Source organism: Podarcis gaigeae (genome assembly GCF_964106915.1).
Source record: "Podarcis gaigeae genome assembly, chromosome: 15".
Classification (NCBI taxonomy): domain Eukaryota; kingdom Metazoa; phylum Chordata; class Lepidosauria; order Squamata; family Lacertidae; genus Podarcis; species Podarcis gaigeae.
This window is the reverse complement of record NC_139692.1, coordinates 38592564-38612879: the sequence shown is the minus strand read 5'-3', so window position 1 is coordinate 38612879 and position 20316 is coordinate 38592564. Positions and strand designations below refer to the sequence as shown.

The window sequence follows — 20316 nt, the reverse complement described above, 5'->3', positions numbered from 1 at the left end:
CATGGTTTTTCCTTCATTTTGCATAACACCCACATCCCACACACCATGATTTATGATATATTGCCAGGTCAAAAACTATGAAACAAATATCGTTATATGACTTCAAAACTGGTTTTGGATGATACACCGCCAAGGTCAAATACACATCATGATTTGTGATATACTGCCAGGTCAAAAATTATGAAATGGATATCACAATATGGACTTCAAACCGGTTTTGTGAGCCCTTTGAACTGGCCCTGAAAATGAAATGACAGCAACCAACTTTATATAACTAGCTTGAAATAAATGAATAAATATTGAGAATCCTCAGCAGCACGCCTGGAAGATAAAGATTCCCTGGCTTCTGAATGTCTTGGGATAATATATTGTGCGAAGGATATTGTCTGTGGTTTATGGAAAACCTGGGCGAGACAGGCATTGAAAAGCCCAGCCCATTGTTCACCCTCTTCCCTTGCCACAGCATGAGGCTCTTATGGCATGGAGAGGTTTCATTCTTCCCGCAGCTCCCTCTGCCATTAGTTCTCAGCAGCAAAGCCTGATAGAAAAACCACCTCTGCGTGACTGCGCCTTGCTTCATAAAGATGGCTTTAGTAGAGGAGCAGATGGAATATAAAAGTCTTGTTTATGGGACCTGAACTATTGTTTCCGACTCCAGGTTGCAGAGCCCATCAAATGCCTTTATTGGCTGCTTCATGTTTTTCTGCCCAAGCATAGAAAATATCAGTTTTCTAACCACATTGGCTTGTTTGATGAAACTTTTCAAATTGCACATTGTGGGTAGGTGAGGGGGGGGGAATATTTCCTTTCAGGTTCCTCCAGACGTCCTTTTTATCGAACACTCATGATGATTTGTGCTTATGATAGCATCTGGGCAGTCACACACTCCCACTTCCAACACTGTACCTGCAAAGGTTTGGGGGCAGTCACACTGCTTCATTTTCAGCGGTTCGTATCCCGTAACTTCCTGATGGAATCCCAAACCTATTTTTACACCACCATGTCCTGGGTTTAATTTTGTTCCACTTTTGTTCCACTATAGCCCCTTGAGACAGTGCTCATAGAAAAGCACGACAAAATAAAGTAGTATAAATCAACCACTAATGCACTATTTCTGTGTCAACACCATGCTGCAGAACAGACCCACAATTAAACAGCCGTCTGGAGAGGCCCTTTGTCTGTTCTGGATCCATTGCCCATAAATTTAACTTGGATGACCTTGAATTCTAGTATTATAGGAGAGGGAGAAAAGGTTCGCTCTCCATGTCATGCATAATTTCATAAAACCTCACCTTAACCATTCTCCCCTACCCACAAACAAGAAAGCCCCAGATGCATTGTCTTTTCCTCCTATGGGAGGTATTCCACGTACACAGGTCCTATTGCCTTTTTCTGCCCCTTTCCAACTTTTTCAGCTTGCCTGGTGCTTTTATTATATATCTTTAGGTGCCAGGCAAAAACATTCTCTTTAACCAGGCCTTGGGCTCATTCTATGTCCTTTTAAATGTGTTTGTGGGAGGGGGGGTTATGGGTTTGTTCCTGTTTTTATCATGTGTGTTTTCATTTTGTATTTTTTTGTTGTGAACTGCCCTGTGATCTTTGGGTGAAGGGCTGTATACCAATTTAATAAATTTATTACCACCGTAGCTCAGTGGTAGAGGGCATCTGCTTTGCATACAGAAGGTCCCAGGTTCACGCCCCAATAGCATCTCCAAGCAAGACTAGGAATGTTCCTGGCCTTGGGAGAACTGCTGCCAGTCAGTGTAGACAATACTGAGCTAGATGGATGACGGTCTGACACAGTATAAGGCAGGTTCCTCTGCTCCTAACCATATTCAAGTACAGTGGTACCTCTAGTTGTGTTCACCTCTGGTTACGTATCCTTCGGGATACGTATGTGGCAAACCCAGAGTATTTTTCTGGGTTTCGCCTCATGCGCAAGCGCAGAAGCGCTCTATGTGCCGTGCGCATGCACAGAAGTGCCACCTCCAGTTGTAAATTCCTCAGGATGCGACCGTTCGCAACTGGAGTACCACTGTATTCCAAATCAGGACATGCCATATACAGTGGTACCTCGGGTTACATACACTTCAGGTTACAGACGCTTCAGGTTACAGACTCCGCTAACCCAGAAATAGTACCTCAGGTTAGGAACTTTGCTTCAGGATGAGAACAGAAATTGTTCTCTGGCGGCGCGGCGGCAGCTGGAGGCCTCATTAGCTAAAGTGGTGCTTCAGGTTAAGAACAGTTTCAGGTTAAGAATGGACCTCTGGAACAAATTAAGTACTTAACCTGAGGTACCACTATATTTATAATATAAAAGCATGTCATTACCAGCAGTTTTATTTTGGTTACATTCACACCATGCATTGAAAGCACTATGATACCAAGCTTTGAACTTCCATGGCTTCCCCTAAAGAATCCTGGGGGCTGTAGTTTGTTAAGGATGGTGAGTGGGGTTTTTTAAGATGACCTCTCACAGAGCTCGAATACCCAGCACCTTTAACAAACTACAGTCCCCATGATTCTTTAGGCTGGGAACCATGGCAGTTGAAGTGGTGCAACAGGGATTTAAATGTATGGGGTTGCTGTGACTTTTTAGTTCATAAGCCACACATAGCAGACGAAGGAAGCCTACGCCATAATCCACGAAGTTTCTAAGTCACTAAGGGCTTTTTCTACAATTCTGAAGGCATGGGTCCAAGTGGTTCTAAATCAGAACAAACAGTAATCCGCTGAAAACCGGGGTGCCTTTTTCCTCCGACTGAGCACTAAGGAATGGTTTCTCCCTGGGGAAAGAAACAGGGATAGAGGAAGTGTGGATAACCCCTAACTCTTCTGACTCGCGGGGGGAGCTCTTTCCACACCCCCTCCCCACCAAAAGGCCGATCAACCAAACATTTCTGCCTTTGTACCATTTCATCTACAAGAGCCCACGGATCCTATTGAGAGAGCCAGCAAAAACTACAAGAGACTGCCACTCAAAAGGTGCTTGAAAGCGTTACTCTCCTGCGGCTGTGGGGCGAATCATTTATGTCCATTATAAACCAGTTTATTGTGACTGTCCTCCTTTGCCTATTTGGCTGGTGCCATAAAACTCTAATTATCCCCAATAAAACCAGAAAAGGTTCCTAAACAACGTGTTGAGCTGATACAACACAATAATGAGCAAGAAAGCGTAAAATATGGGGCTTGGATGGGCCGTCCCCCTTTGGCATTCAAATCCAGCATTCTGTTGCTCCTCCTAGCAGTAGAATGGAGAATAAATCACCGAGAACCTTTTTAAGTGCTCCCCTTCCCCCAGAGAACTAAACCCTACAACTTTATTCCAAAGGACTGAAAATCTTAAGGCATGTAGAAACAGGGGTATAATTAAAGAAGAAAGCACTTGTCTCCTTTACGTGAAGAGTAAGTTGGTATGTTGTGCTAATATCTCTGATTTGGTTGACTTTTGATGAGTTGATTTATACTAGAAAGAGAGATGTCAGAATGGATGCCACATCCATTCCAAAACACCAGCCAGTTTATCTCTGGTGTGACTGAACTCTCTTTAGCTACTCCCCAGTGAGTGAAATATACTCAGGGGAAATGTAATTAATTAATTTCTTTAATTCACACATTTCAGGGTCAAGTCTAGCTATTTGAAAGCAGATGCCCAGGCTCAATCCTGGCCCAAATGAAGTCCCAAGTACCATCTTGAGATCCTCCAGATGAACTGTTTATTTGAGCATTTCATCTTCATTTGCTTGCACAAGGCTTATGCAGAGGTTAAACAATGCCCAATCTTCATTGACCATTTGTTCGGATTTGTTTGCAGGAAGATTATACAAAAATGAGTATTTGTCCTTATTTGCTTGCAGGGTGGTTATGCAGTCATTTATCCCACCCTCTTTAGTACATTTACCTGTTACTTTCCTACCCTCAAATGTCTGATTTTATAGAGGGCACTTCCCAGACTGTCACTATATTCGGGTAAATTTTTACTGCCTACTGGCAAATTCAGGTTGCAGAATTAAAATTGAAGTGGAGCTCCTGAGCGACAAACCCACTTGCCAAAAAGATGATGATGATGATTGCAATACAGAAACTTATGGGGAAATGCACATGAAAGGAGAATAACACTTCAGGCAGCAAAGTATATTGGGCTGAACCTGCACTAGGGAAGTATCTATGGGGCAGACTGTCACTGTTTTCAGGTGGGATTTAACCTCATCCTGGCAAATTCAGGATTGTGTAATGAAAGTGTAATGAAAAAGAAAGAAAAAAAACAAAGACAAAGGGGACTTTTTGCGATAAGGAAAGTGATGAGAAGATGCCCTGGAAAACTATGGAATAACAATTGCTTCATGTGACGCTGTTTAACCTTCCTGCACACAAATCAGAACGAATGCTTAATAAACAGCCAATGTTGTCCAACCTCCCCACAAACCTTGTGCAAACAAATCAGGATGAGTGCTCAGTAGGCAAGAGGTGTGGAAGCAACCTATGTCTGGATCCTCAGTCCCTCATCTGTAAAATAGGAGTTATAGTGAACTCTCTATAAGAGTTATAGGGAGTTATACATCACAGGATTGTTGTGCAAGCACACAGAATGAAAATTGCCATCAGCAATTTAAAAAAACCCTCCCCTTTTGCCATCCTCTTAAGAAGGTTTAAAGAAAGTTACACACATTGACAAAAAAGGTATAAATTATGCTATACCTCTCTCCTCATCCCTTCAGAATTCAAAGCTTAATTGCATACAACTGTTGCACATTATTTAGTACTGGCTAGAGTGGCTTGGGACAGAAGAGGGTTGCAGACGATTTGAGGCATGCTATTAAGCAGTTAAGGAATTTAGTGCTCCAGACAACCCTACAGAAACAGTGCAAGGACAGTTCAAATCCCAGCATGGAGAGTCATCAGTGGGGTCAGCAAAAAAAACAGCCGGCCTGTAGGGAGTTGCAAATTCCATCTCTCCCCTGCCCCTCGCATTGTGCAGGTGAGTAAATTAAAGCGGGGATATTAAACCTCCAACGAAGAGCTTTGCGGATATAGGTTTCAGCTCTTTTTCTTTTAAGCCTCCGGAAGGGATCTTTTGCACATCAGCTGCTTAGGGAAGCCTGATGTGCAGGACTGTGGAAGGATCTCCAGGATCTCCAGGCAAAGGATTCTGGGATACATTCTAGAGTAAACACAGAAGAGCCCTGCTGGATTGGACCAAGGGTCTGTCTAGCCCACCACCCTCTGTCACACATGGACCGTCTTAGGGAAGCCCAAAGGCAAGACGTAACAGCAAGAACGCTCTCCCCAGTTTGTGATTCTCAGCCACTGGTATATAAGAAGATTCCTTATATCCGGTCAGACTATTTGCCTGCCTAGCTTACTATTGTCTGTTCTGACTGGCAGCAGCTCTGCAGAGGCTAGGGCAAAAAAATGGTCTTTCCCATCACCAACCACATGGAGATGCTGGGTTTTGAACCTAGGACCTTCTGCATGCAAAGCAGGTGCCCTACCACTGAGCTATGGCTCTTCCCTCCAGACATGGGAACGTAGGAAGCTGCCTTATACCAAGTCACACCATTGGTCCACCTAGTTTAGTATTGTCTACACTGACAGGCAGCAGCTCTTCAGGATTTCAGAGAGGACGTATTTCCTAGTGCTACCTGGAGATACCAGGGATTGAACCTGGGACCTTCTGCATGCAAACCAGGTGCTCTACCACTGAGAGGAATACTGCTTCTGGGCCTGATCCTGGGAGAAGCATATAGCCAAGATGATTGGGAGCCATTGATAGACTTGTCCTCCGGTTCGATTTGTCTAATCACCTTTCAAAGCCAACATAGGCAGTAGACATCATCATATTTTACAGGAGCAGATTCCATCAATCAATTAGAACAGGTGTTACAGACCACACAACGGTTATTGAGGGGGGAGGTCACAGCTTGGCAAAAGAGCAAATGTTGACATGCAGAAAGCTCCTGGTTTATTATCTGGCCCATTGAAGAGAGGTAGCAGGATAAAGGTTTCTCCCGGTTCATTATTATTATTTATTGGATTTCTTACTCACCCTTCACCATAAGGTCCCAGGGTGGGATACAACAATATAAAAACACAGGATAAAAATTAGTTTGAAACAATTTACAATCAAAAGAATAGGATGGTCCCCAAATATATACAGGTGAAACTCAGAAAATTAGAATATCGTGGAAAAGTTCATTTCTTTCAGTAATTCAACTTAAAAGGTGAAACAAATATATGAGATCGACTCATGACACGCCAAGCGAGATCTGCTTCTACTTCTCCGAGGTCCAATCTTGCTCCATTTGCAATAAAGGAACTTTTTCACAATATTCTAATTTTTTGAGTTAATTTGGGTTTTCATCAGCTATAAGCCACGATCATCACAATTATAACAAAGAAAGGCTTGACATATCTCGCTTGGCATGTCATGAGTCGATCTCATATATGAGTTTCACCTTTCAATTTCAATTACTGAAATAAAGGAACTTTTCCACAATATTCTAATTTTTTGAGTTTCACCTGTAGGTTAATCTATATCTACCAGGTGTCTGGGACGCGGGTGGCACTGTGGGTTAAACCACAGAACCTAGGACTTGCTGATCAGAAGGTTGGCGGTTCGAATCCCCGTGACAGGGTGAGCTCCCGTTGCTCGGTCCCTGCTCCTGCCAACCTAGCAGTTCGAAAGCACGTCAAAGTGCAAGTAGATAAATAGGTACCGCTCCGGCAGGAAGGTAAACGGCGTTTCTGTGCGCTGCTCTGGTTCGCCAGAAGTGGCTTAGTCATGCTGGCCACATGACCCAGAAGCTGTACGCCGGCTCCCTCGGCCAATAAAGTGAGATGAGCGCTGCAACCCCAGAGTTGGCCACGACTGGACCTAATGGTCAGGGGTCCCTTTACCTTTACTTTACCAGGTGTCCAAGGCCAGAGCAAAAAGATGCATCTTCAGCAGATGATGAAAGCTGTGCAATGAAGGAGCCAGGGACACCTCCGTGGGGAGAGAATTTCAGAGCTCAGGGGATGCTCTCTCTGCGGTAAACTTGCAAACTCTCAGGAAGAGCATTAAGTTCCAAGAGGACCTCCCCTGTGCCAGTCTTAACACCCAAGAAGGGTCTGTAAAGAAGGAGATGGTCTTTCAGATATTTCAGATGTTTGTTCACACACCATACATTTAAAGTACAAGACTTCACCCAAAGAATCCTGGGTACTGTAGTTTATATTCCACAGAGCTACAGTTTCTGGAACCCATTACAAACTTGTGGAAATGAGGGTACAAGTTTTAACTAAGTAGGTATTTCCAGGAGGGGGGGGGGGAGAAGGGTTGCCGCTTCGTGGTAGAGCTCCTGTTTTGCCTGCAGAAGGTCCCAGGCATGCCCAGTTTAAAAAGAACAGGTAAAAGGTAAGAGGAAAGACCTGGAGAGCTGCTGCCAGTCAGTGCAGACAATACTGAACTAAATGGACCTGTGAAGTATATTGCAGCTTCCTATGTTCCTGGGATGCACCATAGCTAAGCAGCAGTGCACCTGCTTTGCATGCAGAAGGTCCCAGGTTCAGATAGGGCTGGGAAAGACCTTTGTCTGAAATCCTGGAGAGCTGCTGCCAGTCTGTATAGACAATACTGAGCCAGATGGACCATTGGTCTGACTCAGTATAAGGCAGCAATCTATGTTCTTAAGAATCAGCGTGGTGACTATTCCATGTTTCTCAGAGTGTTTAAGTTCACTTTGGTTGGACTGAAGTCTGTGCCCTCTGAGGCAAACGAGGCCTGTAATGGCAAACCTTGCTGATCCAAAGCACAATCCTATTTATTTTATTGTTTAAAGGAAGGGATATAGGGAGGATGGGTTAAAAGGACCACATTTAAGAGCCTTTCCATCCTCTCGGAACAAACTGGACACTGGCTGAACCATCTCAGTGGCCCCGTAATAAGAGGAAAAACAAAAGAGAGTCATCGGCTAACTCAACAGATGCTGGAGGGATGCGGAGGACACATCAAAGGCACCCATGCTGGTTCAAAGCCCCAACTTTAATTGTCAATTAAGCATGCATAACCGGGAGGAGTTGTGGGGGGCTGGGGGGGCTGGAAACAAAGCCAGGGTAACCCCCCCCCCCGACTCCATGCTGGCGTATTATTGTAAAGGCAAGCAGGGAAAACACTGAAAACAGCTGATTTTGCTGACAGTGTGCTGGTAGTGCATCTTGTAAGCAATCAGGCCCTGACAGAAGAGAGCAAGCTCCTCTCTCTGTCACACGGGTATTGTGTGGGACATTCCACCACTAGGGTCACCTCGTGGTCAGTGGGGAAGAGAGTGGAGCCAGTTTAGGCAGCTGCTTCAAAGCACATCCAGATTTGGCTTGTTGCATTTGCTACCCGGGACAGTCGGAGGAACACGGCTGCATACACACCATACGTCTCAACCATATTTAAAACACACATCCCTGTGAACTATAGTTTACCCCTCAAAGAGCTACTGCTCCCAGCACCCTTCAACTACAATTCCCATGATTATTTGTATTTTTGTTATGCAGTGCTACCTTGGTTCTCAAACACCTTAGTACTCAAACAACTTGGAAACCAAACACTGCAAACCTGGAAATAAGTGTTCCGCTTCGCAAACATTTTTTTGGAAGCTGAATGTGCTCTGTTTTGAGTATTACGCTTCCGTTTTGAGTGTTACGCTGAGGTCTGTCTGTTTTTGCTATTTATTTTGCGTTTTTGGTTTTGTGGCTTTTTTTGTTTTGTTTTTGTGACTGTGTGGAACCCGGTTCAGCTACTGATTGATTGATTGATTGATTGATTGTGTGACTGCAGTACATTGTTTATTGCTTTCATTTTATGGATCAATGGTCTCATTAGGTAGTAAAATTCATGTTAAATTGCTGTTTTAGGAGTTGTTTTTAATTCCATTTTGCATTACTTTCTATAGGAAAGCACACCTTGGTTTTGGAATGCTTTGGTTTTGGAACAGACTTCCGGAACAGATTAAGTTTGAGAATCAAGGTACCACTGTATTTTCCAGCCCACCTTTCCTCCTAGCAGCTCAAAGGTGGGCAATTAATAACAAGAATAATCATAATTGTAAGCTTCCAATTGGGTTGGACTAGATGACTTCAAGCTCTGTAAAAGGTTCAGGGCCCGCCCTCCTTCAATCTTGGCGGCAAGGAGTGGTTTTGTGATTCCCCTCCAGCACATGCTGCAATCAGTTAATGGGATCTATATAGTTTTGCCACAGCCTGATTATTACCAGCGTGTGGCAGCATGGAGGCGAGCTTCTACACTGGTGGCACCAGGGTTGTGGAACCGCCAGTGTTATACTGAATTCAGGTTGCTCCCAGACACCCTGTTTATTGAGTGTTTATTCTGATGATTCATTTGCACCGAGTTTGTGAGGACATCGGAAGACAGTCACATTCATTTAAAGCACATGACTTCCCCCAAAGGATCCTGGGAACTGTAGCCTGCCCCTCCTGGAGTTAAAACTCCCAGCACCCTTAGCAAATGACAGATCCCGGGCTTCCTTTTTATGGTGGAAGCTATGTGCTTTGAATGCATTATGTGGATCGTGCAACCGACATTGGTTATTTATTCAAAGATTGCTTTATAGCATAAAGCCATCAAAGCACTGTGTAAGATGAAAACCGACCCAGACCCCAAAATGTAACATTCTCACAACAATAGCATCGTTCTGACAAATTCTAAAACCCAAAGAAGAATATTTATGCAGATATATAATTGATATCTTATAAATGACCGGATCAACCATCAGGAAAAGCCTTCTTAAACAAAAACATTATTCAAGAATTAGTGAGAACTCATTCTGACTGGTGGGTGGAGGGGTCAGACAACATTGCACGAAGCAGTCATTATCCCACACTATCCCAGTGGATGATCCCATAACTTTCCTTACCACATAAAATCCAGTGTGGGGTGGTCTTTTTTGGGAGGGCGGGGGCAAGTAGCTGTGTTGCGCAAGACTACCAAATCAGCTTTAATCGTACAACCTGAATTTGCTGGCATGTGATTCAATCCCAACCAGAAAACAGAAAATCTGGATGCACTCTAGCACAGTGGCTGTTCCTAAGTGTGATGCAAGATTTTGAGTGCTTCCATCATAAAAGATGACTCAAAAGGACCCATTTATCAGTTCCCTGTTTGTAACCAGCAATGCTGGATAGAAGTTCTGCAGCCTTCCATGCTACAACTGGGTGGGATTACATTAGTTGTCTCCCTCCACCCATTCCTTTAGAAAGGGGGGTGGAGAGAGAGAGAGTGATAGAGATTGAGGATGCTGTATTGTTTAAGGAACCAGCAGCAGAGACCCAAAAGAAAAGAGCTAGTGACCCCACACTGACCCCAACACAACCCTAACGCTTGTCAGAAAGCTGATTTCTGTTGTTTGCCTCTTGAGCTCGCTGACTTTGGTGTGTAGATTACAGGTACAAGAACAATGGGGATTGTTCTGCCCAACAATGCTCCTTGCTCTACACCACTCAGTCACTTGAGATAGCCTCCCCCCTCCCCCAATTAAGCGCCACTCTCTTCTAGCCTTGTCCCTTTCCAAACTCTCCCAATTTAAATGTGCCTGCTTCCCCATCTCCATTATCCTGCTTTGCTTTTGGGACAACCCTCTGGTCCACCCAACAAGTTATAAAATGACCAAAGACTTGCCATAAACACAGATGGGGGAGAGCAGGAGACAGGCAGTGAAAGTTCCCCTCTGGGTGTCCCCTTTTTTATTGTGCATCCATGATGATTTGTGCCCATGATGGCATCAGGAAGGTTTTAAAAAACTGTTGTTCCAAGGGACACTGCCTCTTGACAGTGGAGGCAGAGCATAGCCCCTGTGGCTAGCAGCCATTGGTGGCCACCTTATCCTCCATCATTTTGTCTAATCCTGTTTTAAAGGTAAAGGGACCCCTGACCATTAGGTCCAGTCGTGGCTGACTCTGGGGTTGTGGCGTTCATCTCGCTTTATTGGCCGAGGGAGCTGGCGTACAGCTTCCGGGTCATGTGGCCAGCATGACTAAGCCGCTTCTGGCGAACCAGAGCAGCGCACGGAAATGCCGTTTACCTTCCCGCCGGAGCGGTACCTATTTATCTACTTCGTGCTTTCAAACTGCTAGGTTGGCAGGAGCAGGGGACCAAGCAACGGGAGCTCACCCCATCCCAGGGATTCTGTAATAAATGAAAATCTGCCCTTATTCCCTTAAGGAGGACACAAGAGCCCTTCTAGAGTCGTTTGTAGGTTCTCCATCAGTCGGAGAAAAGAACAGAGGCCAACCAGAGAATATTGAGAAGCAAAGCAGCTCGTAAGCCTGATCTTTATTGAACTGTTGCAACAGGGTGCTCCCCTCACACGCAGGAAAGGAATGGGACCCAGAACCCAGGTGTGCCTGCCCTTATATAGACATTTTAAATTGCCCGCACTAGAGTCCAAGACCACCCCCCAGAAACATCATACATACATCACAGAAGGGTTGTAGCTCAAGACAACCCCCCAGACACATCATGCCTACATCACAGAAATCTGAGTGCATTGTTTATCTCCTGTCGTTGTTTATCTCCTGTCTGGCAGGTTACCTGTTAATGCTTACTTGACTGGATACTCTGGGGAGCCTGGCCAGTATTTTGTAGTGACAAATACTTATTTCCTGAGCCAGGTCACAGGCTCACCCTATTCATACACAGATATACCCTTTTTTGAATGGAAAGACAATGGGAAGGCTTTTCCATTTTCCTTTGACCTTACAGAGAAAACGTTTGGTCAGTTTGGGAGCCAAAATGGCTCCAGGACTGCCCTCCTGTGCTGCCTCAGACATGTGGCCCATACATTTGTGTACGTGTTTGCATATATATATATATATATATATATATATATATATATACACACACACAGTATATATATAATATGACCTTAGTTTTTTATTTCAATTCGAACTGCCAACCTTCTGATCAGCAAGCCCTAGGCTCTGTGGTTTAACCCACAGTACCACCCGCGTCCCTATCCTGTTTTAAAGCCATCCAAATTGGTGACTATTACTACATCTCTTTGGAGCAAATCCCAGAGTTTTAACTATGCACAGTGTGAATAAGTATTTCTTTTGTCTGTCCAGCATTTAACTTCATTGGATGGCGCAAAGTTCTAGTGTTTTGAGAGAAGGAAAGCTTTTCTCTATATTCACTTTTCTCATACCGTGAAAATTTTTATACACCTCTGTTACGCTGCCTCTGACTTGTCTCTTCTCTAAACTAAAAAAGCCCAAATGCTGCAACCTTTCTCCCCATAGGGGTTCATCTTGGTTGCCCCTTTCTGAACCTTTTCCAAACTGTGCACAGTCTTCTAAATGTGGGCATGCCATGGATCTGTCCAGCACTGTGTTCTCACAGTGGCCAGCAAACAGCAAACAAAACCCGAATGCAATAGCACTCTGCTCACCTGCAACTCCCAGCAACACAAGACCAGCATTTATGAGATTTCGTAAATGCTGGTATAACAAACAGTTTCTATTACTGAGTTCCCTGTTGTCTGTTTTTTTTTAAGTTTCTTGCAGGCAGTGGACTACTTCTGGTTATGTCACTTTGTTATGTCGTCATTTACTCTGAAATGTACTATAAACAGCAAACACTTCAAGTGCTTATAACAGTGTTTGCTGGGGAAACACGCAATTCTCATAATTCTCTCTCCCCGCATTTCCTTACCTGACATTTTGCTTGGTGGGGAAGAGCTGGGTTGCGCATGATGGGGGGAATTGTGGGAGAGCAAAAGGTTCATGCTGTGAGGTTGGCCTGTGCTGTAAGCATCCATAGCCAGCTTCTGACGAAAAGCCTCCTCTTTCCTCCGGTTCGCAAACCAGTTGTAGACCCGGACTTCTGTCACCAAATTCGAACCCAGTCCATGTGCTTTAGAGGGGGACACGCCCCGCTGGTGGCATTCTGCCCTAGGAGGAGAAGAATAAAGAGAGCTCATTGGAAGAGCTTGCAATAAAAGCCTTCCGTAGGCAACCAGAGCTATCCTGGCACTGCTGGATCAGGCCAGTGGTCCACCTAGTTCAGCATCCTGTTCTCACAGTGGCCAACCAAATGCCTATGGGAAGCCCACAAGCAGGACCTGAGCACAACAGGATCCGTCCTTCCTGTGGTTTCCAGCAAACTGGCATTCAGAAGCATGCTGCCTCCAGCAGTGGAAGCACCTTAAAGACTTAATGAGTTTATTATGGGATAGGCTTCTATGGATGACAGATTCCACTGGCGTTCAGAAAACCTTATGAGGATTTAATGGGGGTAACAGTGGTTGTCTAGATGCTGCTGATGTGTTGTTACAAGTTGAGCTGATTTCTTATGAGCTCAGAACTAATATTATGAGGCACTTGTAACAGTTTAGTGTGGCAGCACCTACACTTTGAAACTCCCTGCCTATTGACATCTGGTAGTGCCTTTGCTGTACTCCTTCCGGCACCTGCTAAAAAACCGTTTTCGTTCAGGAAAACCTATAGTGACATGTAAAAGCTGAAATGTGCTTTACTCTGTTTTTAGCCAAAACAAAAAAAATTCCTTCCAGTAGCACCTTAAAGACCAACTAAGTTAGTTCTTGGTATGAGCTTTCGTGTGCATGCACACTTCTTCAGATACACCAAGTGTGCATGCACACGAAAGCTCATACCAAGAACTAACTTAGTTGGTCTTTAAGGTGCTACTGGAAGGAATTTTTTTTGTTTTGACTATGGCTGACCAACACGGCTACCTATCTGTTTTTAGCTTAACTCTTGATTTTACTTATATTTAGGATTGCACACAAACACACGTTTTCAACTTTAGTCTTTTATTGACTTTTTAAAAAAATAAATGGCTTAGAATTTTGATTTACAGTCAATTGGTATATAAATTTTGCCACATAAATAAACAAAAGTCCCATCATTCCTGAACACTGGCCACACTCAAGAGGGACTTATGGGAGCCGAAAATCCAAGGTGCAAGTCAAGCTTTGCACAGCAGGAGAGGGTACTTTGATTCTATCATTTGCATCGCCTGGGCCATCTTCTCTACCCCTCAGAGCAATCTGAGCATCAACAGGAACACCAGCTGAACAAAGCAAAAATGATCCAAAGCAGTGCTGGTTGGTGCCCTGTGGACAGGCAGAGGGGACCAATTCTAGTTTGGTCTCCATCATCCTCCCTGTTGAGTTATACAAGGGTGAGACTGAGGCTGCGGAGGAGGAAGATGACAGCCAGTCTCAGCCCCTGGCCTGATGATTAGTAAGGGGGCAGGCGAGTTGGGGGCTGGCTGAGGGCAGACTGGGATTGGTAGGGCAGTTCTCCCAAATAGACCAGCCTCCATTTCACAAAGGACTCTCAGGAATCCATACAGATCCATCAGCCTCCAAGGTGGGATGTTCTGATTGGTTTTCTGCAGAAGGAAATTAACATGCTTGTATAAAACGTGGCCTTCCTTTTAAGCCATGTTATTACAGAAAAGAGAGACTCTGAATAAAATAAGTACTATAACAGGTTGGTGTTTTTAATTTAAGACAAATTTAAATTTGCCTGCCTGTTGAGATCAAGGAGGCATCAACACAGGACTCTTTCTGGCTCCTGCTAAAAACTTCCTTGTTTACACAAGTTTACCCGGATGCTTAGAACAGGCATAGGCAAACTGCCGCCCTCCAGATGTTTTGGAACTACAATTCCCATAATCCTTAGCTAACAGGACCAGTGGTCCTGGCTTAGACGGTTGAAGTTTCATTTGTTTTAGCAATTGAACTTTTTATGTTTTGAAGTGTGGCTGTAAATTTTTCTTGATTTCCTTGTTTTATCTTTTTGCAAAATGCTTTCAGGGTTGTTTTTTTTGCAGTCAAGCATTGTATAAATCTTATGAAATACAGTAAATAAATATTTGTTTGCTTAAATCATCATAGTTATCACCATCACCTTGAAAAGGCTACATGGGAACTTGTGCGGATGAAATGAAAGTACAAAAATACATTCAAAATATTTCTGAAACTGCTCCAGGTATAATAGTGATGCAAAAGTTTGTTATTCACCACGAACCTTTTCGAGCACATATTTTTAAAAAGCATAAACACATGCCTATGAATGCTTCTGGGGCCTTCTAGCCCCCCCCCCCCAAAGGGTGTGGGTATATAAACCTCTGCCTTTTGCATGGCTGAAATACAATGTAAAATGTAGGGATCATACCATTGCTCTGCCCAGGTCTGCAGTAGAAACTGGTTGCACATCGCCAAATGTTGCCCTCAATAAAATATTGCCACTGGACTGGAAAAAGTTGCTCAACTTAACACTAGGAGCTCAACCGTTTTATTTAATCCATTTCAATATTGTATTTTTATATCGTCATAATCTGCCCTGGGGCCATTTTTGTAAAGGGCGGCTTGGAAATCCCAATAAACAGATTATATTTTTCTTTCAGCCGCCTACACTACTGGGGGGCCATTATACATCCCGTTAACTACGAACCCCCCAGTTTTGGATCCCCTCCAAACCTGTGCCAATGTTTTGCAGTGAAAACCCCACATTTGGGCACAGGTTTGGAGGGGATCCCTAATTTGGGGGTCCGTCCTTAATAAGCCTCCTCAGGGACTGAATTTAACTTGGTGGAGGGCTGAACTTCACACTTCTGCAAACCTTACTCTCTTCCCCGGTATTTTTTCCCTCTCCGTTGTTGACTTATTCTAGATGGTGAGAATACCAGGTTCTTTTTCCTTTGACACAGGACGTGCCAGACACTTCACACAATGGGGGTTAACGAAAACAATGCAGGCTTTGCCCTCTGCCAACAACTAATTAGAAGCAAGATAGGGGGGAAGACGCCTTTGTCTTTTGTGCAGGGTTTAAGTTTTAGGTGTTTATTTCCCCCCCTTATTTCTGTTTACCTGTTGCACTCCTCAACCAGGGCCTCCCTTTCCTCCTTGTTGGGGTTCTTTTGCCGGTCATAGGCCTGGTACAAGATCTGCTGCGAAGCGGGGCCCCACTTGAACCGGTTCCGCCTCATCTTCTTGCTGGGCGTTTCGGCGCAGGGGTCGTCCAGCTGACCCACCCCCTGGCTTTGCTGGTTGAACTCTGGAAAGAGAAACAGCAGCTGATCTTGACTGCTTTTGTCTGTCATATTTCCCGAACCCTGGACTGTCTGGTTGAATTCTGAAAAGAGAAAGGAGCAGATTTTGATCGGGCCTATAGCCGCCGCCACTCAACAAGAAAACCTTCATTGCACAAGAGTAAACTTCACTTCATGGAAGCCAGACAGTCTGATCAAGCTTCTCCTATATGCATAGCTGTCAACGTTTCCCTTTTTTTAAGGGAAATTCCCTTATTCCGAATAGGATTCCTCACAAGAAAAGGGAAAAGTTGACAGCTATGTCTATATGATGCAGTTTGCTGAAGCAAACTAGGCCCGCATCTGGGGCAAGGGCAGCTTTAACATTAGGGTTGCATATTTCAAACAGTGAAAGCCCAGACAGAAAAAAATTGTTGGCCTGGCAACCTCTGAATGTTATTGGACTACAACTCCCATCAGCCCCAGTGGACAGGAATGATGGGAGCTGGAGTCCATCCATTCCTGGAGGGCACTGCCCTTGGCTATTCCCCTGACGTGCTTTTGAATCGCTAGGTTAAGTGTGGGGAGAGCAGGCAACAACCCCTCTGGAGATCTTATTTGGCCCAAGGGTCTGCAATTGCTTCCCACTACAACAATTACGATCCTCCATTTTGTACAGATTGTGTGATTAAGGAAACACGTCGAGCTTTTAAAAACCTCTTTCCAGCGAAGGAAGGCACATGACGGGCCCATTTCTTTCAACGTGCTACAGTGAGTTGGTGGGCTGGGAACCTGCTTTCAAGCAGAGAAGCAGCAGAAGGGAGCAATCTGCAGGAATATTTCTGTGGAGTTGCAGCCCCAATGTCTCCCTGTTTCAAAACAGGGAGACGTTGTTGCTACAGAGTGAAGGGCTTTTAGTAAACGATGGAAGTGGTGAGCATACTAGTTTCTGACAAAAATAAATAAATGGGGAGAACAGTGCCTCTACATTTTACCTCATAGGTGCAAATGCTAGAAACTTTTTTTAAAATGAAAACTGGGAATCTGGGGGTTATGTTTCATCAGGTCGGGGACTGCCCCCTTCCCTGCCCCATGTATATCCATGAACAGAAGGGAATCCTTAACCCTTCTTGGGATTCACCGCCCCCCAAAGCTATTTTTCTTCCACTCCAAGCTCACATTGAGATGATCCCAGCTAAAAGAAAAAGTAGCCTCCCCATCCCCCAGGTGTTTTTTCCCTTGAAAATTGCTCAGTGGCAGTCCACGTTCAAAGGCCCAGGCTAGACATATAGTTCTTCCACCCCAATACAAGCAATGCTGAAATGTTTAAACTTCAATCTAGCGAGGGACAAATAGCTCAAAAAGGCTCCAGTGTGCTTATTGTTTATTTGTTCACTTATTGCATTTAGAGAATTCCCCGCCCTTTCGTTAAAAAAACCCCCCTGGCAGCTGAATAATAATAATGATAAAACACATACAATAAATATCCTTTGTTTGTAGGCAGTAACTGTATTTTCTTAGCTATTAGCCATGGCAAAATTGTTTGTAGGTAATAACTGTATTTTCTTAGATATTAGCCATGACAAAATAGAAAGCAAAAAGCTAAACAAACAAAAGTTTAAAAATTTCAATACAAGAGACATAGAAGAGCAGAATACTGTAATAAAATCTGGCTGAGCCAATAAAAGCAACTTATTCAATATGCTAGGAAATTTTAAAAAGACATTAGATTTGGTGCCAAGCAAACCTCCCTGGGGAGAGAATCCTACATTTGGGACCACCAGCTGTACCCCCCCCCCCTTGTATGCAGAATGCCCTCTCTCAATCCACAAGTAGCAGGAGACTAGAGGAAGTTGACTACCAAACCAGGGCTTGTGTGTAAGAAGCAGGCAGCTGATCTCAAGTTAAGCCCTTTAGGTCAGGGATGGAGAACATCTGTAGCCCTCCAGATGTTCATGGACTCCATCTCCCATCAGCTCATCCAACAGAGTCAGTGGTCAGGGCAAGCCCACACAGAAGGGGAAGCCGGGAACACTTGCCCCGGGCCTTGGAGGGCTATGCCACACTTATGTTGTCATGTCAAGAACACCCCATGGCTCCTTGCCACCCCAGGTCTCAGACAAGCCCTGGAAGGGGCCTAGCTTCAGGCTATAATTCTGTGTATGTTTAGGTCCCATCTGCGCTAGAATTTTAATGCAGTATCATACCAGTTTAAATTGCTGTGGGCCCCAAGTATGGGTCCTTATGTAGCCAAAATCCACGCAGAAGAAGCCGACTTGGAAGGACCCAAGTTTTGCACAAGTTCAAAATATTTGCGGCGTGAGATCTCAGTGAAAACTGATAATCCTAAGTGGGCACAGAATACTGACTGACTGTCTGTGAGAGGGGCAGAAAAGCAGGAGGTGGAAAGGATTGTCTGGTTTAGGGTAGGACTGGCTGGCTGCCTGTTACCCTCAATAGGAGGAGAAGCCACAAACTACCGTATTTTTCGCCCTATAGGATGCACTTTTTCCCCTCCAAAAATGAAGGGGAAAGCTGTGTGCGTCCTATGGGGCGAATACAGGCTTTTGCTGAAGCTTGGAGAGCAAGAGGGGTCGGTGTGCTCCCTGAAGCAGAGCGCCCCTCGCGCCGGGCAGATATCCGCAGCCTGGGGAGCCCTGCAGGCTGCTGCATGGAGCGCGGGGCGCGCTGAAGTAGAGCGCCCCGCACTTCGGGCAGACATTGGCCAGCCCCACAAGCTCGGGGGACAGCGGGGAGGTTCATTGCCGCCATCCCGCTGTTCCTCGACCTGGTTTGGTTTCCCCGACCTGGTTTGGGGGGGGGGGAATAAAGGGAAAATTGTTTTCCTTTATTTCCCCCCCCCAAAAAAAAACTAGGTGCGTCCTATGGGATGGAGCGTCCTATGGGACGAAAAATACGGTAACCAAAAGCTACGACAAACTGCAGTGGCATTCACAACATAATGTGAAGTCATGGGTTTTGTTTTACCAGTTGGTTCAAGCAAACTGTGAGTTGTCTCACAGATGAGCAAACAAACCAAGGTGTGTTTCGCCAGAGCTTTTTGATTTCCAGCTGCTCTTGACAAGCATTTGAGGTGACTGCCCCAGCAAGCCACACTTTTTCAAGGCTTGGGCTCTGATGTGTAACAAACCATGGTTATAAGCCATCAGCAAACCATGGTGTTTGAGCAGAGGCTAAATGGGCCACCAGTCAAGGCCACCACAGGATCCTACACTGAAGATTGTATGAATCAGGGAGTTGCACTTGAATGACTTCCAAGGTCCTGTCCAACTCTGTATGTCTTTAGAGAGGTTGGTCTTAGCCCCTCAGCCCACCAACACGCTAATCAAGTTTTGAGTTTGAATTGCCTGTAAGGTTGACATTTTCTCTCTCTGGGCTTGCCTACACCACAGAAAAATGTGGATTTGCACCAACCTGTTTCCCCATTAATTTAGGGACATCAATATGATGTCCTCCCCATCTCAGCGTTATCCCAGATCTCTCCCCGCTTTAAATGTGGGCCTTTTGATCTTTGGAAATTCTGAAACAGCCAGGATTCTAAAATCTTGCATTTAAAATGGGGATGGGTCCAGGAAGACTCTGGAATGATGTTCCCATTTTGGTCTCATGTGGACAAACTCTCTTTCTCTTTCTTGTAGGCTTCAATAGCACACGAGAAATTCAGAAGGTTAAGCTTTTTCCTGCATGTTGAAAACCTGAGCTGCTATATTTCTGCCTTTCGTGTGGCTGTTTAAATGCTCAGAAATTTTGCCAATATAAAAAGAAAAGAGGTGGGGGTTTTTTTAGGGTGGGGCAAGAATCTTATACGTGTTGGCTGATTGAGAAGCTCTGATCTACCTCAGATCTATTCATCAAAAACCGTGATAATTATACTTTGCAATACCTCCTTGGTATCTTGTGCCCTGCGTAAACCTGGTGCCATAAAACAAAAGAAAGCAAAACAAAAGTCAACCAGTTTATCTTTGGATGTGTCAGAACGCAGCCAGCTAATTGGATCACTCTGTCCTCCCCAAGGCAATCGTGCTGTATTTTGACACAATAGCCTATTTAAATTTACTCAGATCTCTGTAGACAAGCCTGGAAGGTAATTCTACCAGAGAAGAAAGCCCAGGTCGCTCTTCCGGTGCCACAATGCCAAACAACAAAAACAAAATGAAACGTTTGTGTATGGGATTGGCGGGGGGGCGGGGGAGAGCAGAGATGACAGAAACCCAACTTTTCAGATGGGAGGTGACAGAATATGTGGC

At 44.7% G+C, this 20316-nt stretch overlaps 1 protein-coding gene across 4 annotated transcripts in view; it reads right to left on the bottom strand.

The window, feature by feature from the left end:
- The window catches only part of HNF1B (HNF1 homeobox B), a 59332-nt gene that overhangs the window by 19526 nt on the left and 19490 nt on the right, over nucleotides 1-20316 (bottom strand). For 2 of the 4 annotated variants that reach the window (XM_083714570.1, XM_083714569.1), the window contains exons 3-4: nucleotides 15888-16074; nucleotides 12701-12939 (exon numbers count right to left, since the gene is read on the bottom strand). In XM_083714570.1, coding sequence (XP_083570696.1) covers nucleotides 12701-12939; nucleotides 15888-16074 — 426 coding nt within the window. Of the gene's footprint in view, nucleotides 1-12700; nucleotides 12940-15887; nucleotides 16153-20316 lie in introns of all 4 variants that reach the window. The other 2 variants (XM_083714568.1, XM_083714567.1) reach the window with 1 other exon arrangement.